General features: G+C 55.6%; 1 protein-coding gene across 2 annotated transcripts in view; it reads right to left on the bottom strand.

The window, feature by feature from the left end:
- The window catches only part of SPRED2 (sprouty related EVH1 domain containing 2), a 44,477-nt gene extending 23,859 nt beyond the window's left edge, over positions 1–20,618 (bottom strand). The window contains exon 1 of one of the 2 annotated variants that reach the window (XM_088521274.1): positions 20,411–20,618. In XM_088521274.1, the coding sequence (XP_088377400.1) occupies positions 20,411–20,457 (47 nt within the window). In that variant the 5' untranslated portion in view covers positions 20,458–20,618. Of the gene's footprint in view, positions 1–1,477; positions 1,593–20,410 lie in introns of those variants that run through there. The other variant, XM_010214899.2, reaches the window with a different exon arrangement.
- Between the last annotated feature and the right edge of the window lie 5,128 nt (positions 20,619–25,746).

The following is a 25,746-nucleotide window of genomic DNA, read 5'->3' as shown; positions in this document are numbered from 1 at the left end:
AGATACAGTTTTCAAAAAGCCTGCCTATCCTTTACAGGCCAGTGTGTCTCAATTGCTCTTGGACAGCACCAATATCCACCGTTAGGACACATGCAAAAACCACCACTTCAAGAGCAACGATCGGGACAAAAGCTGCAAATTCACAAGGAACCTCAGTGGTTAGTGAGATACCTGAGATGCCTTCCAACCGGTCTCACATCAGCTCCCCAGGGCAGCGTGTTTGTCACTGACTGCAAATTAGTTTTTTTTTTTTTTTTTAATACTTCTCTCAAAGTTGTTTAATGGTTCAATTATGCAATAAATCATTATAGTTGTAGACAACAATATGTCTTGGAAAGTTTTAAGAAATAGCAAATCAAAAAAAAAAAAAAAAAACCCCACTAATTTAATGTGATAATGCATTTGAAAGATTAATCCTGCAGAGCATTAAGCATGCACACAGTAGAGACAAAAGTTGCACGCTCAAGTCCTAGGACTCTTTTTTTGTGAAAGAATACAAAGTATGAACCAATTACAAGAAACACTAATTAATACTATCATTTACTGTAACCAGGCAGGAAGTTGTTAGCGCATGGCAGACGCTATTTGTTTTATAACACATGCAAGATAAGCAAAAAGTGCGTAATGGCATATCCAGCCCAACAGGTAGTTGCATGAGATCTGCATCCTGAATTCCTTTATGCAAACAAATAAACAAAGGTAAAACAAACCAGGGCAGCTCCCCACGGGACACGGCCGGGTTTGATCCCTCTTTCCCCTGGTGCGGACCCTGCGTGACAGCAGCGCTGTGCGAGCTCACGAGGGACGGCGTTTGGCACGGCGCGCGCGTCCCGCTGGCGAGCGCGGCAGCCGCAGCTCTATCCCTCTTGTGCTTCTGCAAAACGGGACCCGAGGGTCCCCCAAACGCCCCAGATCTCAGCGGAGCCGGGCAAGCCCATGCAGTTATTCACAAGCCTTCGCGGGCGGCCGCGGTGGCCACAGGCCGGGGGACCCGCGCCAGCTCCTCATCCCGCTGAGCTGTGCCTTGTAAAACCCCCGTGTTCCCATCTTTTGCCAGGTGAACGCGTTTAAAACAACCTGCACTCCGGAACGCCTCAACACCACGTGTACTCGTGCACATTCGGTGTGCCTGTCCCTCTACCCCTGCCCACACACGCGCCGGTGACCGGCCGCACGGAGGGACACGACCACGGGACATCGCTTCCCAGGCAGCATCTATTTTCCACGCAATGCTTAAGGAAGGGTGCCCATTACAGGCACTACTTTTGGAAAACAAAACAACACAGGAAAACACCCATGTAGCCATAGCGGGAAGCCTGCGTTCTGCACGAGCCACTCGTATCCACTGAAAAATTACATGCACGTTCAGAAAGGATTCAGAAGGGCTGCGGAGGCAGATGGGGGATGTGGGAGAGAGAAAAAGAAAGAAGGAAAGAGAAAGAAAATGAGATCACGCACAGCAACAGAGCACACGTACCTGCTCGGGGATGCCATTTCCTCTACATTTTGTCCCCGGCTCGCTCTGCCTTACCATTATTGCCACTACAGCCTCCCGATAAAATGGATCGTCTTCTGCTGACCTGAGTACCAGCTGCTGAAAAGTGGCTTCCCCCCATGGATGATTCAGTCTCCTTGACGGATATACTGCATTGTACGGGATGAGTCATCCCCCAGTTATTCTGCATATTACAGGCCGGGCGGATCATTACTCATTTTCAACATCCTCCTTCTCCCAACGCAGGCACACGAGCTGACCAAAGATCCCCGCTTCCCCGCCCCGCTCATAGGCTTAGGAAAAAATAAAATGGTAATTATGACTGCCCTAAACTCCGAAGGCAGCTCTTTAAAAATGGCTGGCCGAGACGCCCCGTTGCTCCAGCCACGGGAAGCGGCACCAAGCCCGCGGTTGGAGCATCCTTGGCGCCCGGCACAGTGAACGGCATCGGCGTTGACAGCAGGGGTAACACTGCGGGTAACCCGGCTGCACCTTGCCCGGGGATGCTGCCGGCGGGGGTATTTTGCTTGTAAAATAACGTCCTGTATATACGTGGTGATGTACATGCGTGTATATGCACACACATCCATCCCGGGACGGCACGCGCGCAAGCCAAGCAACCCTCGAAACACCAAATCCTCGCTGCTCCCTTTAGCTCTCCAGCAGCTCTTCACTATGTAAAAGACTTTCCCAACTGCCTGGATTAGCTATTAGCCCCCTCAGCTCCTCCTCCCCGCGTTATCCCCAAATTCCCTCTGCGTTTTTGAAGCAAAAATGTCGCCCAAGAGCTGCCTCAGCTCAAAGAGCAAGAAAATTGCAACACTGCGACCCTGAAAACACAAGTTCTAGAAATACTTGCCCAACCTCTGAACTAATTTACACTGACAATTGAACCAGAGGATGGAAGAAAGGCAATCTAGGTGTTTATAGGCCTAGTTACTGTGGGTTTCTCAAATCCAAATCGTTTTAATGATGGTCCATGGCTAAAAATCACTTCTTCTCAGGGCTGGGAAAAGCAGCCAGAGTCACACTGTGCAGAAGTCACCTCTTGGAACAGGCTGTGGAGGAGGAAGGGGACACAGTTTTGTAGATAGGATTTCCCAAATCGTGTCCATTCTTGGAAACAGCCACTCTGAACCACCAAAGTAGGGAGCGTGAGCGCCCCAAGGCTTGAACTCCGTTGCCTTGTGCGCAGGGAAGATTTCACAAGGGTCGAAGGGCAAAGACAAGGACACGGTGAGAAACCAGGGCACCAGGTTGGGTGGAAGCAGCTTTTGCTTGATTCTTCACCGCGGCATCCTGCGAGCAGAGTGACGAGATGGAGCTGGAGGGACCTCTCCATCTCCATCCATGCGACCTTTCCATCTTGGTCGCATTTGGTAACAAGGATGGAACCCAGCTGTAGCCCCAGGCCTTGCTAGAGGCAGCAGACAGCATTTTGACTTTGCTGCAGGGGGATCGAGTGGCTGCTGTGTTTACCCCCCTTCAAGTTCAATATACAACCCAAAAAGGCCCTTAATTTAATGGACAACTGGTACTATGCTTTGGTGGAAAACTGTCATCACTGGCCAACTCACTAGCTGGTCAGTGTACTTTGATATCCCTGTAGTGAATAGAATATAAATATGCATTTTTAAAAATATATAGCTCCTCTTCAAGGCTGGTCCTGCTAGGACATGCAAGGATTCAACTTGCTACTGCACCTTCCTCTTCAAGCTTGGCAGCAGCCCTGCTGTTATAGCCAGAAAAGTTACATAAAAGCTGAGTCCAGTCAAATAAAAGATACCTAGTTCATTTGGAGCATCTTTGACTCAACCACGTTGTAATCACACCTCAGAAACGTAGCTTCAGCACTTGCATCTCCCCAAAGCTCGCCTGTTCTCTTGCCTTCCCACTGCTCCATGGACCGCTCCACAGTCCTGCATGGGGGACTTTTTATGCAAAGTTGTTTGTGTTTCTGGTGCCCCAGGACCAGGGCAAGTCAGGGAGAAAAGCTTTGCTTGCACATGTCAGAATGAGGACACACAAGGAGGCTGCTCTAAACGTTACTGAGCGCGGGGCCCATGTGCAGCCACTTCCACGATGCGCCTGGGGCTCTGCACACGCGCAGCGGCCGCTCGCAGGAGCGCTCGGATCGCCCCGGTCTGCACCGCCGCAGCCCCCGTGTCCACCCGAGCACGACCGCGCTGCCCGCGCCGGGAAGCCCTTCCACAACGAGGAGGTGCCGAACGGCGCGGCGGAGGCAACGTTCCTTTGCATTCCCACTGCCAAGGCATTTATCTATATATTACCTTAGGAAGGCTAATTCAACATGACTGACAACTCCAACAACTTATTTTATTTTTAAGTGTAGGCCTGCGACAGACAAGCGGCTTTGAGAGGTGAATGAGCCTTTGTGCGTCCGGCCGGCAGCGAGCCCCGGCTGCGGCGCGCAGGGCTATTTCCAGGGCTGCCGCGAGGCTCCTGCCGGAGGCCACATGGATTTCATTTCCCTGCAGCCAGATCAAAGCCTCCAAATAAACATCCCCAGCCCAAGGGACGCTCCCCGCTCGCAGGCGCCAAGGCCCTCGGCACCGACAGGGCCTCTGTGCTCTGCCCCTAATTACACTCTTCTTCTGCATCTCCTAATTGGTATATGGACAAACAGCTGTAACACAATACAGGAAATCTAAAAATGTGCTTTGCACTTGTGTAACGTGGACTCTGCATTGTGCCGGGGCAGATGGTGAATTTCCATTTTCTCCTCAGCTGTTGGTAAAAACACAGGACCTTTCTCCTTCCTTATATTTTTATTTTTTTAACATTTAAATACTCAAGTGATCCCTGGTTTGCCTTGGCCCCGGTGCTGACACCTCTGAGCCTGGATCAGCCACAAGGATGGACAGACTCGTAGACCTAACCCCTCAGAGAGACATTAGGAAGACCCATTTGCCCATTACACAGTTAAAGAACTTGGCTGGTTACTCCTCAAACAAACTTCTGCTTCGTTTTAGCTATACTCTATCCAGTCTAGTCCAAAAGATGCTTCATTCTCATTTTTCTGCAGCAGAAGGTCTCAAGAACGAAGACTCCACAACACTCCCAAGAAAACGCTTTTAAAGCCCAAACTCTCTTTTATCTTCTCTTACTGCCTTATATCGCCTGCCCTGTCCCTAGGAGGAAGTTTCCCTACACGAGCGCTCCCAGACTGGTCACTTGCCTGTTCTGTTTTGGTTTTTTTGCATGTCTTTCAGCAGCATTTTTAAACTTGCTATTAATGGAGCCCGTTTCGCAAGGGCCGGAGCACCAAGCACTTCCCATCGCTCCGGGGCTTTCATCTGCCCGAGCGCTGCCGGGGAGCCCGGCCGGTCCCAGCGGTGCCTCCGGCTTCCTGCGGCGCGCGCGGAGCGCCCGCTCCGGCCGCCGCGGCCTTTCCTGTTTACGCCGCCGCCTTCCCGTCCCCTCGGAGCAGGATGGCCTCCGAGCACCAACAAACAGGCGCTTCCTGCGAGCCCCCTCCTCACTCCGGCGCTCGCGCTCCGCGTTCGGAACGGGTGTTCCGTATTTCGGGAGCGCACGGTGCTCAAGGCACCGCGGGCAAGGAAGGTTTTGGCTCGCGGATGGTAAAAGGGTCGTAGCTGAGCCCACACCGGGGCAATCCTATATTCCCTTCTGCAGGACCAGCCGAGATCCTGCAATTTTATGGATTTATCAGCGCGTGCCAGGAGGAGCATTGATGCCCAGCACCGCTGACAAGGAAAATACACCAGGTTGGGAATCCTCTAGTACCAGCTTATGCAAGCGCGTTTGCACTGCAGGCCACCACCCTGCACTTAAGCTGGCTTTTAACCCCCAGAAAAAAAAAAAGAAAAAAAAAGAAAAAAAAAGGTTTATGTTTCTGTTTTGGCATTCTTCAGCCCAGACGAAAAGCAGCTTTATCCTTCTTGAACTTGGGAGCTGCGGGAAGAAAGCGGTCACCTTTCATCTTCGCCCCCACAGGAACAGCACCAGGGTGATGTTTAGGAGGGAGGAAACAAGATTTACCAGGACTTTTTTCAAGTTCCCACTTCTTTTTCAGCTTCTCAAGCTGTGTTACATCCACCCTGCATGCTTAGCACATGATAATGGAACCACAAGTGTTTATCTCCACTCAAACTAGCCTTTTTTCCCCCCTGAAACCCAGATTTAGCTAAGGTTTTAACTCCAGCTTATCCAGAACACAAAACTCAACATTTTGCAAAATTATCCCTGGATGCTAAACCTAGTAGCTTTTTGTTGTTGTTGTTTTTAAGGTGGAATCATCCAATTAGATTACGAACGCACGACTTTCTTGTTTAGGATGCACCTGCCCCATTAATATCTTGGAAATGGGGAAAATCTAGGAAGGAAGGCTGAAAATGGCGCATTCTGCTCTAAAAGGACGCGCGCAGGAACACGGGTCGGTCCCAGCACGAGGATGAATCACCCGGATTCACAGCGACCTGGCGGGGGGAAGGCCCGGCAGAGCCGAATTCCTCAGTGCTCTGCCGAAGAGCAAACATCCCCCGAAGAAGCAACCAGGCTGTAAAATACGGAAAGTAAACAAAAAGGGAAAAAAAAAGAAGCTTTTTGAAGGCTGAACTAGTGGCAGGGAGTGCTGCGAATACCACGGTGCCTTCGTGTAAACAGATGGGAGTCCCATGCCCGGGATGCGAACAGGATGTTTTGGCTCCGCCGCGAGGCTGCCGTGGAAGCGCGGCGTGCCAAGAGCATCACGCGAGGCCGGGCTGTCTGCTGGGAGCGGGACGCGGGGGAAACGGGATAGCCGGGCGGCCCGGCTATTCCCAATAGTCCAAGTGCTATTTTCAGTGTGAACCTGTGGCGTGGGCAGAAGGTTACGCTTTTAAAATAAGGCAAGAGAATGCTTGCTGGTCGAGCAGACATCGGCCACGCTCCTGCGTGACGGATCGCTCTCTGCTCCCCTCTGCCCTAGCAGGAGTCCACCCTGGGCCTCCAAGCAGGCTTCCCTATCCCGGGAGACGCTGGAGATGTTTGGCCCTGCAAACACACCAGGATGCACAGAGGAGCAAGGCCTCCTTGGCCCTGGGATGCCCTTGCAGCAGCCGGAGCGCAAGGCAAGGATGCTGCCAAGCCCTGGTCTCCTCGCCGGGAAGGAGAGCCGTGGAGGAGCGCACGAGACGCTGGGCACACTGCGGAGAGCCCGCGCGTGCCGCGGGGAGCCGGCGCGCGGCCAGCAGCAGCGCGAGCTACCGGGGGCATCGGAGCTCAGCCTGCAGCTTTAATGGGTTTAGCGATCGAGTCGGATGACAGGAGGTCCATTCAAAACAGCAAGGCCAGGCAGAAAGCCAGCCACTCATCCCAGAACGGCATCGCCGAACCGCACGAACACGTCGGGAATCTCCTCGCCGTCGCCGCGGGCTCCCCACGCTCGGGCTCGCAGGGGAGCCTCTGCGGCACCCCGGCACCGTCGGGACAGGCTGGAGCACTCCACAACCTGGTCGTAGGGATGCTGAAGCCGTAACGCTCCTTCACAGCGGGACCAAAACCTCACCCTCCACGGGGAAACAGAACCCATCCCGGGTAAAAAGGCAGAGCAAGGGCTGAGTTTACCTTGTGTGCACCTTCCCGCCAGTGAACGCCAGGGAAATACCGCGGTCCTCTTGGACCAACCTCCAGCCCTTCCCAAGTTTTCCAGGTAACACTTCCACGGGAGACTCCCAGACGTGCTTATGACCAAATAACTTCCCTTTGGCTTAAGCAACGCTAAGCCAAAAGCAACGCGGAGATAGTGACCTCTGGAATTTGGGGCTACTTGCAGATGACCTAAAGGATGCCATTGACTAAGTCATACAAAAAGCACTTTAACCCCTGGCAATGATTCATTTAGATATTTTTTCTAGCAAAAAAATAGCTGTATTACTATGGGAGAGTTTCCTACTATTTGCAAAAATTCAGAAAAGAACAAGTAGATACTAATTTGTTAAAGAGACAGATAAACATGTACAGGAAATACTACTATGAAGGTCCTGATCCTCTGTAGATTAATAATCTACAGTACAGGAGAAGAAATCATGACAGAGGAAACAAGCAAACTAGAAAAACAGGAAGAAGTGGAAGTTTATTTTTTTAATGTTATTTTGAGTGAATATTTGTTTTTGCGAAGCTCAAGACACTGTCGAAAGCCTCCATGTGCAGGTCCCACACTATTTCCTACATAAAGGCAGCTGCAGAGCTTCCTCGCCCGGGCCCCTGCGCTGTCGGTCGGGGAGCCCATCCTGCACACAAGCTGGCCAGCCTTGTTACTCCTCTCTTTCCACACCATTTAGAGCCATTCCGTCATCCAAGGGCGGTCATCTCCACCGTGCTCTTTGGCCAGCTTCCCAAAATGCCCACCTAAGGTCATGTTGTCAGAAATGAAGGGTCTTGCCGCTAAATAAACCATCAAGAAAAGTGTCTTGCACGCTCCTGCCTTGGCTTTGGGCCACACAAAGGAAACGGGAAGGCCACTGGAAATTACCGTGTCCCACGAGGACGTGGTGGGCATCCTCGGTGGCACAAACCCTCCAACAACCCCACCAATCCCCCATACCCAGAAGGCAGCCACTTTGCTATTTTCTTCTTTTATTTTCTTTTTAAAAATTTTTTATTCCCTGTAAGAGGGTGGAGGGAGGGAAGGGAGGGGAAGGAGACACCGCATCAACTTGTCCTCATCCAGCAAGTTTTTAAAGCAACTTATCTGCCTCCGGGCCGGGCTTCTTGCAGAGAAAAGAGCCGTCAGTAATTACATTTAGAGCCAATGCTGTGCACACATCCTTAGTGCCCGTGGTAAGAGTTAAGCTCAAACACATCTGCAGAACGGCCAGACTATGGGAAGCCATCACTGCAGAAATGCACTTTAATGCAAACTTCAAAGGGAGCTTCATTAAAGTATTTACTCTTTTGTAATGTTCTTGTCAATCTTTAATACAGTGCATGGTTGATTTTTTTTTTTTGGTCTGTCCACTAAAGTAACCAGTTTCAGCTGGGGAACTCGTCACTTTGGAAATATAATTAAATTTCTGTATTAATTAACTATATGGGGAAAACGATCTATACTAAGGAATAAACTCAGTACTCTCAAGCTAGCATCCCCCTTGGATGTGACCTCTATCACAAGCACAGTGAGCAAATATGTGCCACATGTACATGCTTATTGCATGGAACATTCTCGTGGACATATTAATATATCTGTACATTGGATTGTATGCCGAGTATTGGCTCTTCAGCTGGAGGCTGCGTTTGCTGCTACCCAACGTCCACCGTGGTGACAAGTCAAGACGGTCCCTCGTGCGCAAGCGCGGCGGGGAAGGCGCCCGCGCCGCGGCGGGAGCGGAGGCCTCCCCACCACACGGCCATGTGGGAACCGCGGCGGCGCCGGGCGGCGCGGGGGGAAACCGAGGCCGCGTCCCGCTGACGTCCTGTCCTTGAGCTCTCCGGGGGACAGGAAGGCTCCTGGGCACGTCACGGCGCCGGCCCTTCCCCTTCCCGTCCCCTTCGGAGGACGGGGGAAGCTCCTCGGCCTTCCAGCTGTGGCACGGAATAGGGCCTCGGAACCCTCTCTCTGCCCTGGCCCGGTATCGGGATGGTCGGAGAATGGGTTTTCCTTTCCGTGACACCCACAGCGTTCGCCATTCTCCTTCCCACCACCTCACCTCCCGCCTGGAATGCCTAAGAGAGCACATCAACACTGCAAAGGACAAAAACTGCATGATACTTCGACAAAAAATATCCAACTTGTGCTATCTGCCAAGGCTGTTGTTCACTAAATAGGTGCCAACCAGTAAAATAGAAGTGTCTGTTTTTTCTTCCTTTAGCTATCAATACCACATCAGATACTTCACCTAGGCTGGCTCTTTGAATCCCTTCCTTAAAATCATCTATCAAAATAATATGAAGCTCCAGAGCACTTTGTGACTGCAGGGAAACATGCATTACCCGAAACAACCTTCCTAACTCTGCTGACTCTGTCCTTAACTGTGTTGTCCCCAAAGCAAGTGCAGGAAAGCACTCAAATGTACCTGTCATGAGCCTATTATGGAAATTATAATATTATTTTCAAATGCCCCATGCAATCTCACATGTGGCCAGGACTACCCAAACCCAAGCAGCCGTGGGACGCTCCGAAGATGCTTTCGGGAGAAGGGGAGCTCTCAAGCGTCCTTCCCCAGCTTCCACGGCTCCTGCGGCCTGCGGCTGTCCCCCACGCCGAGGCGGGCGTACGCGGCCCGGCTTTGCCGGCAGACGCCCCGAGACACCCATCGTGCCTGTGATGACCAGCTGTTGCCAGCCCGGGGACTATTCCAGAAATCCTCCTCCTGGATGCTGCGCCGGGGACTTCCTGTCCCTCGCGAGCCTCTGCCAAAGGATTTCGAGCTCCTGCCCTTCAGCTGTTGGGAGGCAGAAGATGAAGGAGTTGCCTCCTCCAGAGGCTCGGCAGAGCCAAGACACACCCCGGGCCTTTAACCATTTGACGAGGAATCATCTCCACTCTTCTGGCAACCCTTCCCCTGGCCCTCCAGCTGGGGATCTTCGCTCCCTTGCGCAAAACCCGCCGTGTTTCCTTATTAAGGAGCCTGAGAAACGGGCCTGGCCCCGACGGCTCTTGGGGCGCTTGTGTGATTCCCAAGAGCAGCACTTTGGCTGAGCAGAATTTTATTAGCTCTAATGTGCTAACAGCTGGCAAAGCCGTAATCCACACCCACGGGCTGTTAAAGGTGCTATATCCATGTTGTTTGGATTTGTAAGGTTAATTTAAGCTTTCCCTTTGATATGTAGTAATTTTTGGTTGGTGTCCCAGTGCTTGTTAAGGCAGGCTTGCGATCCACCTGAGGCAAGCATACTCTTCAAGCGTAATTAGGACACGTACCAGGCTCAAGCATTTAATAGTTAATTGAAGCACGGCCCCAGCCTCCCGTGCGCGCCGCATGTCTCTCATGCCTGGGATGGTGGCACTCCACGAGTGGGAGAGCGGCCTGGGTGGGGAGAGGGCGTTAATTTTAGCCAAAAGCAGGAACGCGTGCAGCGCGTCGCCCCGCTGAAATAAATGAAGAGCCGTCCTGCCCCGCTGTGTCACACACTCCAGCGCTGACACGATGTGATGTTGGTTGACTCATTTATACCTGTTCTGTGAAGCTGAAGACAAATGGCAAAAAGGACTCGCAGAGTTAGAGCTAAACCCATGAACTGCCTAATCCAACGTGGCAATGCTACGCAACGCAGCGAAGAAGCCTGTGCTGTGCTTAACTGTCAAAATCTATCCCAAGCGTTAAGGTACCCCCTACGCAGAAAAGCATTTCACTTCTTGCCGCAGGTAGCACAGACCCCCAGAACAAAGCAGACCAAAACAAGGCAGCTTTTGTCTGGGGAGCGCTTGCCGAAAGCGATGTGCATCAGTCACCACACGTCCACGTTAGCGCAGCGATACGCGGCAAGAGCAGGCACCGACACGCGGAGAGGGCTCGTTCCAAACCGCGTCTCGGAGCCGCGGGCGCGCGCCGCGGTACGGCCCCGCTGGCGGCAGCGGGCAGGAGCTGCGCGCACGTCACCAAGCACGGCCTGTGTACGAGAACCCTCTTATATAAACAGCTCTCTCGCACGCTCGCAGATCCCGCGCCAGCCTGCCGCCTGTTTCGGGAGGAACAACCGCAGCGACCCGTCTCGGGGATGCGTTTCTCTCCGCTGGCCGGGCACAGGAGGGACAGGCAGGAACCACCTTTCGACTTTCCTAACAAGCCGTGCTGACAAAGTTACAGCTAAGTTACCGCGTGGAGAAGCACCAAGGAGGTCAGCGTATTCCATGTCTTACTTAGGCCGTGAATGACACTCCTACAAAATGTTCCTGTATGCAAGTTGTTCCAAAATAAAAATCAATATACAAAGACCGGGCTTGGACAATCTGGATTTCCTTCCCAAATTTAAAGTCCATGGCTTTTAGGACGAGCTAATTACCAAACAGGCAGAGCACGCAGAGCTGTGAGCGTGCACACGTTTTTTCCTGTGTTTTTCTATTCAGTTAGGCAAAGAAACTCTTCCAGTCCAAACCGCTGCAGCTTCTCCACTGCCTGGAGAGCCCCATGCAGGACAGCACCTTCCAGGGAGCCACGGTTCCCCTCTGCTCCAGAAGTGGTTTTTCTCTTGTTTTTACACAAATACCTTTGGTATCAAGAGAAATACGTCTAAACCCTCTTTACGAACTGTATTGCAAAAGGGGCACCTGAACCCGCTGTTCGACCAGGCACACGGTTCCTGCTGGAGCCATCCAAAGACAACACTCTAGTTTTCTGCCAGCTCGCCGGCCCAGTGATCTGCAAAGGAGACTCGCCCTCCTAGGCAGGATACTCATACGACTTCCCTGGGACTTACACTGTACATCCTCCAGAAAAGGGTTGTAAACTCCTATGCTTTTCGGTCTAGAATTTGAAGCGAGACGTTGAAACGGCAAAATCCCCCAGTGCGCTACCTTCTTCAAAACGCATGACGTAGCAGCAAAGCTACCTACAGACCGAAGAAAATCTACCGTCCCCTACGTGGTGTTCGATGGGTGTTTGTCGTTTTTGAAGCCAGCAGCGCAGGCGAGCGCCTGAGCTCCACACAACCCCACGGCACCGCGGGGACCTCGGCCGGCAGCTCACCCCGTGATGGATCCGCTGAAGAGCCAGTTTGGTGGAAACGCGAAGATCAACACTCGTCCCCTGCAGCCTCGGAACCAGGAGATGAGGAGAGCGGCATTCCCTAATTTCCCGTGCTGTTAATATCCCCGTCAGCATTTTCTGTACTTCTTTCAAGAGACCCTGAGCACCGCTGTGGGCGCTGGGCCCTTTTCTCCCATCGGGATCCAGCTTCTGCAAGACGCAGCATTGTTCATCTTACTGTTTGTTTTGCACGGTGAACTCCACACTGTGTTCCCTTCTCCACCAGCTACCGCGACCCTTCATGCTTCAGCCACCTCTTCGTGCCTATTGACTTTAGACTGGGTTCAGGAAGGAATTCCTCCGCATTACAGAATGTCCCAAGGTGCTTTTATAAGGCACGTTTCAGCTCCAGTGCTGGAGGGCACTCCTCAGGAGGTCCCTTTTTTCAACCTGAGCAGCTATTTTTACTTCAAAACTCAGAGAGCAGCAGAACCTTCTTGCTGACAGAGTCACATGAAGCTGAACACTTATCCCGTCCATCCAGGGAAGCGGCAGTTTGTGCGAGGGTTGGATATCAGTTACTGGGAGCCCTCTTCAATGAAGGAACTCGTAACGTCTTGCGGCTTGTTTTTCCACCTTTGCTTACAAGGCAGGGGCTGGTTGCTCTACTGCACCCACAGCAGTGCGACGCAGCAAGGGGAAGGCTGGGCCGCCTGGACAAACACAACTCCACGGAACAGCCACTTGTGCTTCCAGCCAGCTGAGCCCTGCTGCAGCACCCTCCTTAGGGCACCCACCTGGGAGGACTGCACCGGGGATCCCACTGGAAGTCCATTCTTTCAGAATGACCCTGGACCAGGCAGGACCACAGTCCTGCAAATGGGTTTGTGAAACGTTATTCCCCATTTCCCAGGAGCAGAAAGGAAGCCGAAGAGGGAAATACTCTAGTATTACATTTGGCTACTTTTTTCTTAATACGAAGTTTTCATGCAAGTTGTGTTTTACTGAATTCTCAAAACCCAGTTGTCGGAGCAACAAAACAAAATACAGAAGTGCCATCTCCGTGCCATCTAAGCCCAAACCAGGGCTCCTCCGCTTCCCTTGGCGTTTTCAACCACCAAAAGAGCAACTCATTCTCGGGCCCTGCAAGTGCAGGAGCGACGCTGAAATGCCTCCCAACGTTTATATGTTTTCTTTTTAAAACAAGAATGGGAAAGCATACACAAACACTCTTCTCTCCCCATCCCTTCCTTCCCATGAGGGGGAGTGTTTGTTTTTCTGTGGGACCTCATGGAAGGCTGGGGAAGCCATCCCGCCAACAGCCTGATGAAGGTGGCCAGCCCTTCCTCCGAGACGCAGCAGCAGCAAGGAGGAGAGGCAGGAGAAACCCAAAATAACGCACAGACCGGCACCCTCCCCCAGCAACAGCGCTATTAGGAATATTTGTGGAAGTGTAAAATGACTGTTGGCCTGTCCTATCAACACCTAGAGCTTCTTCCGTCCCGGGCACACAAACACGGCCGCAGGCCAACGCGGAGGCACTACGGGGAGCTGCATCCCAGCACTCCTCCTAGCAAAAGGGTTGTGTGGAAGCCAAAGCACCAGACCAAATACCTCAACTGGGGCTTTTTGTGCTTTGGTTTCCTGAGGAGAAGATAGGCAACGTGCTCGGGACACGCAGGAACCCCATCGCTCGTGCGAGGTTTGTCTTGCTACCGGCACGGGTGTTTCTGCATCATCCAGGCTGGCCTTGTGCGTGACGGCCACGGCGATCCCAGGACCAGCACACGCTTTGGGGGCAGCCAAGGGGGCCTCCCAGCTCTCCTCTATCCCCTGCTTGTGCATTATTTCTGCACAGCAACGGGGTTTTGGGTAGCATGCATGGAGTCCAGCACACAACATTACCCTCTCTTCTTCGCCTCGCCTCTGCTCGCTCGCTCCGTGGCAGGCGTAGTAAAGGCCTTTTAACCAAAAATGGTAACTTAGCCAGTAGAACAAGCTCGCTGACTCCGCAGGTTTTATGACTTCTGGTTCAGGGTGAGGGAGATGCAGATCATTTAAGCATTGGTAAGAGCACTGACAGCCTTGATGAACAGCTCCGAGAAAACTGTTGATATTTATTGTACGATTTGTTTTCGGAACTACTGTAAAAAGGCACATCTCGAATCGGATAAGATCTTTCAAACCGGTAACAGTTTATGTATACATATACAGAGAGGAAAATGGTTTATTTGGGCTTTAACATTCTTCCTGTAGGATGCTGTGTTTATACAGGGTATTTCTAGAACTTCCTGATTGCCTCTGCGCGCCTGCCCTCTCGGCGCACGCACCCAGCTCCCCTCCAGCAGGGCTGCAAGGTCGACACTCGGAGCCTTGCAAACCCGCAGGCCGTGGATGCTTCCCTGCAAGCCCCACGCTTCAGCAGGACCGAGATGCAAGCAACCGAGGTGTATAAAATCCAAAGTATTAGGTGTTTTTACTGGACAAACCTGCGAGCTGTCCTTGCCCGCAGAACACACGCTGCCTTCTCATTTTGTAATTGCACCTTTAAAACACCTTTGGTCCCAAGGAAAAAGAAATAATCACACAAGCTTTTGAGCACCTGTGTTAATCACACTTTATCCTTTTCCTTTTCTTTTTACATACAGCAAATAGGTCCTGCATGAAGTTTTTTCTCCAGTTCACTACTGAGTCTTTCCTGCCCGCTTGAAAGCACGGCACTCATGTAAGAAATGCCAGAATTGCTGCTTCTGAAGACTCTGTGCAACTCAGCAGCTCGTGTGTCCTCAGAGCCACCACCTGCAGATACCCAGCAGGGCGCGCAGAGGAACAAGGGTCCTGTCTCGCATCCCGCAGCCCGAGGTGCCCCCAGCGCCCCGGCCACGCGCCGGAGCAGCCCCTGGGGAGACGCAGCCAGCGGAGATCCAGGCACCGAACGGAGCGGGCCGTGGGGCAAGGACGCCCCAAATGCAGCAGGGAGCCGAGGAAGGCTCGTGGAGCGCTCCGGGTCGGATCGCTTGGTGCTCTCCGCCGTCCACGCGATCTTTTTAAGAATCAGACTGTTTGTAAACAACGCGCGGCTCCAGGCACAGCAGCCCTGCGGCGGCGGCCGCGTTTACTCGTCAGCTCCGCGCTGTCTCCCCGCAGCTTCCGCTCGCAGCTCTGCGGCACGCGCGGCCGTCGCTCCTCGTCTCTTCCCTCCCGGCAGAGGATGCTCTCCCGAAGGGCAGCCCCGCGCCAGCCTCCCGCAGCACCCGCGCGCTCGCCCACGCGCCGCCTCCACGCGCAGCCCTCTGCGCCGCAACGCGAAGCCTCAGGAACGTCGGGCCCGCTCGGGGGCACGGCTTTCTGCTCGCCAAACCGCACGCGCAGCCACGTCTGCAAGGGCTCGGGGAGCAGGCGCTGTCGAGACACGTTCACGGCAGCCAACGCAACGAGCTCGGGCGAAGCCCGGTCCCGGTCTCGCCAACACGAGCGCGCGCGGCAGCACGGTGCTGGGTGCAAGGGGTTTGTTTCTGGGGGCCCGAGCGCTCGCGGTGGGGACGGCTCCGCCGATGCTGCTCGGTGGCAGAGCCACTGGAGAACGGGAGAGGAGAAAAGCAGCCCGAAAACTGCACGAGCGTAGGCACGAAGGCGGTTCGGGCAAGCTGCCTTCCGCCTCACACCTTCCACCGAAACTGCTTCCCACAAATCGATAAGGTGCTAATAAATAAACACGGGGTGTGGTAATAAATAAAGGAGCGCACAAACGGCCGGGAGGCTCTGAGCGAAAGGCGGCAGCGCGGGGCGGCTGCGGCTCGGAGGGGAGCTCCGGGGGCGCCCGCGTCACCCGAGCACGGAGCGGCCCCACGACCCCCCACCCCATAAGAAAGAGCTACGGGACTACCGGGATGGCTCGTGCACCTAATGCGAGTTAAAATCTCAGCGTTCCCAGAGGTAAAACACAACTCTTGAAGGGCAAGTGGCAAGGAAGGAGAGTCAAAGAAGAGGGTTATTCAAAGAGCCAAAGAACAAGCAAACCAGAGTAAGGAAAAAAAGCAATCTGGGTTTAATCCCACTTAGACCTAATGCAACAGGTAGAACCTGCTGGCTATTGGCATGAGCTTCTTCACAAGCTCTAAAGCGTGCTCTGCAATAGCTGTTTTGGATAAAACACCATTTACTTCCAAGGGGAAGACTTGCGTTGCACGAAGCAGCCAGCGTTTCCTTTCGCCGCTGCCGGGATGGGGTTTGCAGGGCCGTGTCGGGAGCGAGGACCTTCCCTTCGGCTGCAGACAGCGAGGGGAGGAAGAGGGTTTGCTTCGGCCTCGGGAAAAGGAGGGCTGGGGGCCGAATGCCACGGGCAGCCCGGAGCGGCGCTTGGAGGAACCGAGTCCTGGAAAAGGCAGCAGGCGAGGGGCAGAGGAACGGCGGGGAAAGGAAACGAGAGCGCGAAACGAGAAGCGGAACGGAGAGGAGGAGCGGGAACACCCCAGGGCGCCCCTGCGGCAGCGAGGAGGCGGCCCCGGCACCGCACGGGCCCAGGCCGAAGGTGCTGCACGGCCTGGGCACAGCCCGCTGCCTTCAGAAGGTGACCCGGGCCCACACACCGCTCCCCGGCCCCAAACCTGCTCCAAAAAGCCGGTCCGAGACCAGAGCGAAGACCAATCTACGTGCAGGCGCACAGTGAAACGGTGCTGCCCTCTCCGGCCGACCGGCCTGTTCCCTTCTCCATCCCTTTCCAGCCCACCAGCTCCCAAGCCCAAACGCCGCATCCAGAGCTGCGCTTCAGCTTCGCCACCAGACTCCTGTCCTGCGTATCCGTATTTATAAGGAAGCAGCCGAAACCCCGGTGCCTTGCACCGAACAGGCTCCGAAGCGCAGAGCGCGGCCGGGCCGGCCACGAGTCCCGGCAGGATCAGGACCCCTGCTCCCCGCAGCGGCCCAGGGCTGCTCCGCGGCCCCACGGAGCTTCAACGCCTCCATTTTCCAACCCGGTCCGGAGGCGGAATAACCGTCATTATCTCGCTGCGCCCTGGGGGCCCCGAGGAAACTACGTGGTGGTTGAACCGGGCCCCGAGCCCGCGCCGGGAAGGCGTCTCGCCGCGCGACGGGACTCCCGTGCGCTCCCCTTCCCCAAGGCCCTCTCCGAGGAGCCCGAGCGCTCCCCAAGCGCCGTCTCGGCTCCGCTCCCTGCGGCTCCTTCCAACACGGCAGGAGGAAACGGGCAGATTTTTATTTTTGTCGCTTTATTTTTGTCATCCCATAGAGCCGTTCCCGCACGAGCGGCAAGCTCTCCAAGCAACCGAAGAAAGCAGCTACTTACATGTAATATTTTAAACAGCCGTGTTTTCGGGCCAAGAAATAAACAGTTATATTTTGGCAATCCTTCACTTCCTGTCCTATTTGTGCGCAATAATGTCCTGACACACAGTATGTCCCATGTCCTCCCCCGGCCGAAAGAAATTTAGCTCAATGAGCCGCTTATTACAGCTAAAGAAAAACCAGCAGCATGGGGCAAAGCTGGCTGGAAAACGAGTGCTGGGAGAAACAATTTCTTTTTCCAGCGCAAAGCGCAGGCTGCAAGGCCGCTGCATGGGCAGAGCAAGTGCCCGCTGGTCCCTTTCCAGCACGGGAAGGAAGTGGGATTTGGGGACCGGCAAGAGGACAAATGAGCAGGAGTCAAGTCCAATTCCCTAGGCCTGGAATGGGAAAAATGCAGCCCGCGGAGCGCGGGCGCCGCGGCGCTCTGCAGGGCGGCACGGCAGCCGGCGCGGCGCCGCATCCATCCCGCTGCGCGCGGCTCCCGGGACGCCGCGGCGCTGGCCGGGCGCGCGCGGCCCCGCAGCCGGGCGCAGGCAAACGCGTGGAAAAGCGGCGGGAGCAGCCGGCGCGGGCGGCCGGCTCCGCGGTGCCGAGCGGCCGAGCTCCCGCACTTCCTCGTCCGCTGACCTTTTCCAGCTAATTACTTCCTGTGGCTTTCTTGGGAGCCCGCGGGATCGCCCGACGCGTCCGGCTGCTCCGGCGGGCGCTCCAGCGCCGGCTCCCGCGCGGATCAACGTGCCCCCGCGCCAGCATTCCCGGGAGCAGAGCAGCAGGAAGCGGCGCTCGCTCGGCAATGACGAGTCGACCTCCAAGTATTGATCCGAGATGCTGCAGCCCGTAAGGATCCCAGGAATGCCCATTTTTCCTGCTGGGTTTTACACATTCCGAATGTTGCAGCGCTGCCGAAGAGTGAAAATGCACCAAAACGAGAAAGAATCCCCCACACACCTTTAATTTACTCCAAGAGGGGTATTTTAAAGTGCACCCTGACAGCGGCCCTTTTTTTGCGACACGGCTGCTAACATTTGCTCCCCGTGCACGCGGGGAAGCGGGACGAGCTCTGCAAATTAAAGCCAGATATGTAGGGCAAATAGCACCGCTGCTCTGACAGCTCCAGAAAACTTACTGGGAAAGCCCATCCTTATTGCTTTTAGCACGTATAGACTCATAAAAACCCCGCTTCGCCCACCGCCAAAGTGGAAAACCACGGGATGAGTCGCCGGCCGCGGCGACACTGGGATGAGCCGGGAAGCGGAGCGCGCGCGGAGGGAGCCCCGGGCTGCGGAGCGCAGGGCACCCGGCTCTGCCCACCCCGAGCACCAGCCCCTGCGGCGGCCAAAACCCGCGGCCTCCCACGGGCCCGGCGCCGCGGGAGCCCCGCTCCGAGAGGAAACCAATCCACACGTTTGCGTTGGAACCCAGCTTGCCGTGGTTCCCAGCCAACTGGGCAATCTGTGAGAGAAACTGAGTTTTTCTGTTTTTTCCTGGAAGAACTGCACTGACTTCAAACTAGCCACAATTTCAGAAGCTACATATAAACATATATTTATAGTCTCCTCATTAAGAAGTGCCAAAAATACAATTCCTCTTAAAGCATGTGCTGTAGTCAGAAGCCATTTCCCTTCCGCTGACGTTTCCATGCACAACGTGTGACAATTAGCGTGACGTTATCAACGCGCAGCACGGCGCTCGCCACCAGGGAAGCCTCGAAAACGGAGCTGAAGTTGCACAATTTTGGGGATGCTTGAGGAGCCCTGGCAGAAGTCATTGTAAAGCACGGTGCAGCCTACGGCACTTGGCATTACAGCGGTCTGCTGTGCAGTGAGTCACTTTTCCGACTGTCAAATCCAGGAGATGGCCAGGAAGGACGTTTTGGTGACTGCCGCTTTTGGAGCTATTCCTGTCAACCTGGAATAACGCCCTTCTTTAACATCCTTGTGGGGGAAAAGCGCCGCGAGGGGTTATCCACGCGGGAAGAACCGCGCGCCGCTGGGTGCACCCAGGACGGGCCGCAGGACACAGAGCACCCAGGCTGCGCGGCGCCCATAGACTGCACAGCACCCATAGACTGCACAGCACCCACAGACCTCACTCGCAGTGCCCATAGATTGCAGGGCACCATAGGTCACCCTGCACCCATAGGGCTCTCCCTGCACCCGTGGGTCACGCATGCTCATAGGTTGCACTGCACCTATAGGACTTGCACTGCACCTATAGGTCGCCCTGCACCCACAGGACTCACGGCGCCCATAGGACTCACACTGCACCCATAAGACTTGCACTGCACCTATAGGTCGCCCTGCACCCACAGGTCGCCCCATAGGTTGCCCTGCACCCATAGGACTCGCTCTGCACCCATAGGTCACCCTGCACCCATAGGACTCACGCTGCACCCATAGGTTGCCCCATAGGTTGCCCAGCTCCCATAGGATTCAAGGCACCCCTAGGGCTCGCCCTGCACCCATGGGCGCGCGCGGGGGCGCGCACGGGCCGCGGGGCCGCGCGCGGGGCCCGGGCGGGGGGGGCGGCGAACGGGGCGCCGCCGCGGACCGGATTTATGAATGCGGCGTCACGTGACCGCGCGGCGCCCTCCCTCCTATTCACAAAACGGCGGCGGGGCCCGCGCGGCCGCCTCCCCCCGCCCGCCGGTCCCCGCGCCCCGTCCCGTCCCCGGCGCCGCGCGGGGACCGCGGGGAGGCCCCGCAGCCGCCCGGGGCGCCCCGCGGCGCAGAGCGGGGGGGTCCCTGGGCGGGCGGCGCGGGGAGCGGCCGCCCCCGGGCGCGGCGGCCCCGCGGGGCTCTTAATCCCTGCGGGGTCGTCGTTATTATTATTATTATTTATGAATGAAAACGCGGTATGCAAATGAGGGGGGGAGCGCGCGGAAATGGCGGCCGCGCGGGCTGCGGCCCCCCCCCCAACCCCGGCGGCCCGGGCCCCCGCGCGCGCCCCCGCGCCCGCTCACTCGTCCGGGTGCGCGTCCTCGCTCATCTTGTCGCCGTCGAGGCTCATGGCGGGCCGCGGGCGGCCGGGCCGCGCCTCCGCATCCCGCGGCGCTTCACATGGCGGCGGAGGCCGCGGCCGCGCCGGGCCCGGCGGCGCCGCGGGAGCTACGGCCTCGCTCGTCGCCGGGCCGCGCAGGAGGAGGAGGAGGAGGAGGCGGCGGGCGGCGCGCGGGCCCGGGGCAGCCCCATGGCCGCGCTCACGCCATGGCCGGGCGGCGGCCCCGGCTGCGGGCGGGCGGGCAGCGCCGGGAGCCGGGCAGGCTGCGAGCCCCGGCGGCGGCGGCGAGCGAGGAGGGGACGCGCCCGCCGCTGGCGCCTCCCCCGCGGCCCGGCCCGGCCCACCCGGCGCCGCCCGCCGCTGCGGCCCGGCCCGCTCCGGCTGCGCGGCCCGGCTCGGTTCTGCGGCGCCGTTCGGCTTGGCTCGGCCCGGAGCGGTTGGACGCAGCCCAGACCGGTTTGGCTCCTTCCAGACCGGTTCGGCTCTTCGGACCCGTTTGGCCCGAGCCGATTTGCCCCGGTTCCATCTGATCTCGCTTCGCTCGGCCCAGTTCAGCTCTGCGGCCCACAGCAGCTCTGCTCGGTCCGGTTCAGCTCCACTCAACACAGTCTGGCACCATGGCCTTGTTTGACCCAGCCCGGTTCAACTCAGCCCAGACCACTTTGGCTCATCCCAGACCGGTTCGGCTGTTTGGACTCACGCGACCCATCTCGGTTTGTCCCTGCTGCACCTGATCTAGGTCTGCTCAGCCAGCCGTGGCTCTGCTCGGCCCAGCCCGGTTTGACTCACTTTGGCTCAGCCTGGATCAGTTGAACTCGGTCCAGCCTGGTTCAGTTCTTCGGCCTGGCTCAGCTTGACCCAGTCTGGCTTGACTCAACCCAGACCAGTTCAGCTCTTGAAACCCATTCAGCTCAGCCCGGTTCAGGTCCTCGGCCCGCTTCGGCTTGGCCCATAGCCATTTGACTCCCCTTGGCTCGGTCTGGCCTACTTGAACTTGGCTGGTTCAGTTCTTCAGCCTGGTCCGGCTTGGCCCAGCCTGGTTTGACGTGGCTCAGCCCAGACTGGTTCGGTTCAGAACGGCCCAATAAGCGTCAGGGCTGTTGCCTCGTGGAAGTCCAGCCGCAACGATCCGACGCTTCTCCACCCGTCCCCCTTTGCCCGCAGCGAACGACGCTGAGAGTAGCCAGGCTCCTGAATCTTCATTTTTTGTCTTTCATGCCCCAAATCTCAGTGTTCAACGCAAGCGTAGATGGGAGCAAAGCGGTGCCGAGCAGCGAGCTCCTGCAGAACCGCTGCACCCGGGCTACGGGCGTTTTGGCACCCGACTGCGTGATCCGAGTGCCGCTTTGTGCACTTCGTGCCTGTCCCTGTGTTTGCTGCAATGGGTAGGTGCAAAAGCATCTGGGATTGGGAATTTTTGCTGGATCTAGTTTCTCGAGCCGCTGGATTTGCAAGATCTCACATTGGATCTCTGCTCTCGCTGCCACGTTAATTTGGAAGGTGCTAAGATGTTTATCCTTGCAATGATTTGTGTCCCTGTGCAACCCTGTTATTCCTGTGCCCATGCCTTCAGCGCTCCTCAATATGAGCGGCATTTTTCTAGTCCTGACGCTAGCGCAGGGGTTCTTGCGAGTAGCGCTTTGAAAAGGAGCGACTTTTCTGAATGAAAAGGCTCTCCAAGGTGCAATTTCTGCTTGTGCATTCTGATGTTTGTATACAGAGTTCCTGCTACGCAGGGACTGGTGTTTTCCCGGCGACGCGAGCATTACAGCACCTAGAATTAATTAGCCAGGGGTGGCAGCGCTTCAAGGCAGCGGCTGCTGCATGCTAATGATTTGCACGCCACGAGTAGCCGCGTTTCGTTGGGAGGAAACGTGTGTGTGAACTGTTTGGGGGAGCCCGGTTGCACTGGGGCTGAAAGTGGGCTCAGCCGAGCACAGTTAGAGCTTTAGCTCATCTTGGGCGAAAAGCGGTGGAATCTGAAAGCGCTGAGTGGAGCGGGGCATTTATCGTGGGCCTCCAGCGCAGCGTTACCTTCGCGTGCGCGTGCCTCTAAATGAGCCATTCTTGAGCTGAAACCTTCCATGCTACTGACTGGGGAAGCTAAACACGAATATTGGTACCGTGTTGAATGCGCTGGTTTAAGTGACTTTTCCACTGACTCACTTGGTGACTGTGAGCAAGGACTGGAATCCTGAATCACTCCAGCAATCACCCTGCCCGCCATGATCCTGATGAGAGCAGCAGTCGTGCCTTAGAAGCGGCGATAACGCCCATGGTTTTCCCCGTTGGAATGGCTCAGGACCTCAGGGCCACAGAAATGACCTGAACCATTTGCAGCCAGCGCAAAAGCTCTCGGCGTGGACGCATTTCTGCAGGTCGTGGAGCTTGGAAACGCAGAGCGGTTCTCTGCAGGACAGGGGTGCCCGTGTGTGGGTTGGGGAACTGTCACGAGTATCTCTGTCACCTGCTGGGGAGGAGGGATGGAGCGGTCCCAGGAGCATCGTGCGGGACAAATCTGCTTTCAGTAGTTGCTGCGTTGACGTGACCGTGCGCTCCCTTCCACCTTCACCCGAAACAAAAGGCGTGTTTCTTGAACTTGAGTGCTTGCAAGGAAATGGGGGTTTCTCAAAACCCTGGCTTCCCTCCTGCGCTCTCTGATGTCCCTTCCTACTCAACAGAAAGTGATTTACAGCCCTCCTGACACGCTGGTTTGGTGTTTCCTTTGTGTGCATAACTTCCGTTTGATATAGAGAGGTGATAAGAAACCCAAATCGTAATCTCGGGAGCGCACGGCGCGGGGCCTTGGCGGAGCGGGGCGCGCGGAGAGGAAGGCTCTGCCCGCGCGCAGCCTCCAGCCTCTGCCCCGCCGCAGCGAGACGGCGGCGCCGGCGGACGCGGTGCTGGAAGTGCCCCGAGCGGGTCCAGGGAGCAGGTGCACGGCTGCTTTTTTAACCCGTTTCCTATCTCTTTTTTTTGAGGAATGCTTAGGCAGAGAAACTGCTTAGGAGGAACCTTTGCATTTTGCCATCGGCTCCCCGGTCCTGGAGCTTTCCTGGCTCGGAGCGTGTCAGGCCCGTCGGATCGCAAGGTGAGTGTGCACAGACTCTGCAGCTACCACAGGAATCCCTGGATCTGAGATAACCAGGCGTTGGAAAAGCCCGAGCTTCCCCGCCTGCAGGTAGGATGTGTTTCGGGCTCTCTGGTCTCTCCTGGTGGCCACTTCGAGGTCTGAGAAGAGGCTCCTTCGGGTAACCCTAGAAATGGATGGATCTGGGAACAGCGCGAGGCCTGTGCACGCGTTTTCCTCCCTTGCTTAGGAAGTAGCTGAATGAGGCCACAGCCTTTAAGGAGTCGGAGTCTGCACGAAGCAACCTAGTTGTGTTGCTGCCCCAAGCTTAGCTTAATAATTAGCTCCTGAGAGATGGTCCCTTCAACACCCTTGGGCACAAGGCTCCTTGATGAGTCCCAGCGTGTGACAAGGGCTGTCTGGGGCACATGGCAAAAACAGTTCTCTGGGATTGCCCCGTTGTTCTCACCTAGCGTTGGGTGTTGTGTAGCTGAATAAGCTGAATAAGTCCTAGTTAAGTAGCTTGGCCCAAGCCGGCCGTGGCAGAAACTAGCACGCAGGTATGGGCAGAAGAAACCCTTTCTTTCCAAAGGGTAGCAGTGCACCAACAGTGGTATTGTCCCTTGTGTCCACGTCCTTATAAAAACTCCATCTCAGCAGGTCTAGCGCCTGCGAATGGCCTGGCTTAGGAGCGCACTGGGAAGACTCGGAGTAGGAGAGTTAAAGCTAAATGACTCATTTGCCGTTAAGGAGGATGGCTCTGAAAGGGGTAAGTCACATAACGAGGAAGCCAGAGGAAAACTTAATGAACTGCAGCGAGCAATAGCTTAGCCAGCCATCCGCCGAGACGCCTGCCTCGCCATTCCCGAGAATTCCCATGGAAAACCAGCACTTGCTCCTTTTATGTCCTTGTAATCACGAATATATTATGCATCCCTGCCCACTTCTGAAGAGAAAAGTAATTAGTCATCTTTTGGGACTGTACATAAACTCCACTGTGTTTTCCAGCTCCGTCTCCTAGAGAATGAAGACGGATAGCTCTGCGTCGAACTCGGTTGTTAACATAACATACACTTCCAGTTCCAGGAAGGAGCAAAAAGCCCTGCAATGTTGCTCCTTCAAACGCCCACAAAAGTCCTTTAACCCACAGAGGAGCAAAAACCAGGGCCAGTTATTACTGGGTGAGTGTCCTGGCCTCGAAAGCTGCCAGTAAAAGCTGGCTGGGAGGCTGGGGGTGCCGCGGTGGCTGCTGCGGGGATTTGTGCTCATTCTACACTTCATACCTCCCTGCTGAAATTACAGACGGGGAGGAGTGCGGGGGGAGATGAGGTTTGTTGTGGTAGAGGAGAACTATTCAGAATGTGCTGGAAAACAGCAAGGGAAGGGCATTCTGGAAAGCAGGCCTCTTCACTAAGTCAGAAGGGCTCAATTTATGGGCTGCATCCCAGTGATCCCGGAGGACACCTGCATCTGTGGCAGGTCGACATTTCCCTTTGGTTCTGTTCTTCGTTTCTCCGTGTGTCTAAAAACCTCCACGCTGACACCTGAATGGACATACGGAGAGCTGTGTTCGGGGAGGGAATTCTCCTCTCCTGCACGTGCTGTGAACACGTGGTAAGGGCTCGAGGGCAGCTTCCCACGGCGCGGCTGGAGGGCCGGCCGGCACGGAGCACACAGGGCCCCGGGAATGCTGCCCGCTTCGCCCCGCTCACGCCATCCAGAAAAGAGGTTTTCTTCTAAAAATCCAGCACGTACCTTCAGTGCTACACCCTGATGTGCACGCCGGAGAGGGCCCACTGACACCGTTAGGGACGTGCGCGCTCGGATCACACGCGTTTTCGGGGTCACGGGTGTTAAACGTGTGCCCGAACCTCTGCAAAGCTATGGGCTTTGCTTCAGAAAGCTTTTGGCTGCCCTACATTCCTGGGATAACAAGATCATCCTCAGACACCGACCTCTGCAGACATCCCCAACCCTGCAGTGTCATCTGTCATCTTAAGCATTTTATCACTTTTTTTTTCTTCAAATAGGGAGCTTATGTAGAAGCAGTTTGGTGGCTGATGACTTCGATGTCACCTGGTTTGTCTTTGTCAGACCTATCACAGTCTGAGCTCATCCCTTTTTTGCTTTCTCCTACAAGATCTCATACGTTGCTTCCTGTGTCTTGGGCAATGGAGCCCAAAAGCCACGTTGGGCGACAGAGTTAACTATCCGCATGGACCGGATGC

This window comes from Tinamus guttatus, unplaced genomic scaffold (assembly GCF_059628265.1).
Source record: "Tinamus guttatus ecotype Peru unplaced genomic scaffold, ASM5962826v1 Tinamus_guttatus_pri_ptg000116l, whole genome shotgun sequence".
Taxonomy (NCBI): Eukaryota; Metazoa; Chordata; class Aves; order Tinamiformes; family Tinamidae; genus Tinamus; species Tinamus guttatus.
Note: the sequence above shows the minus strand (reverse complement) of the source record. Positions and strands in the feature narration are given on the sequence as shown.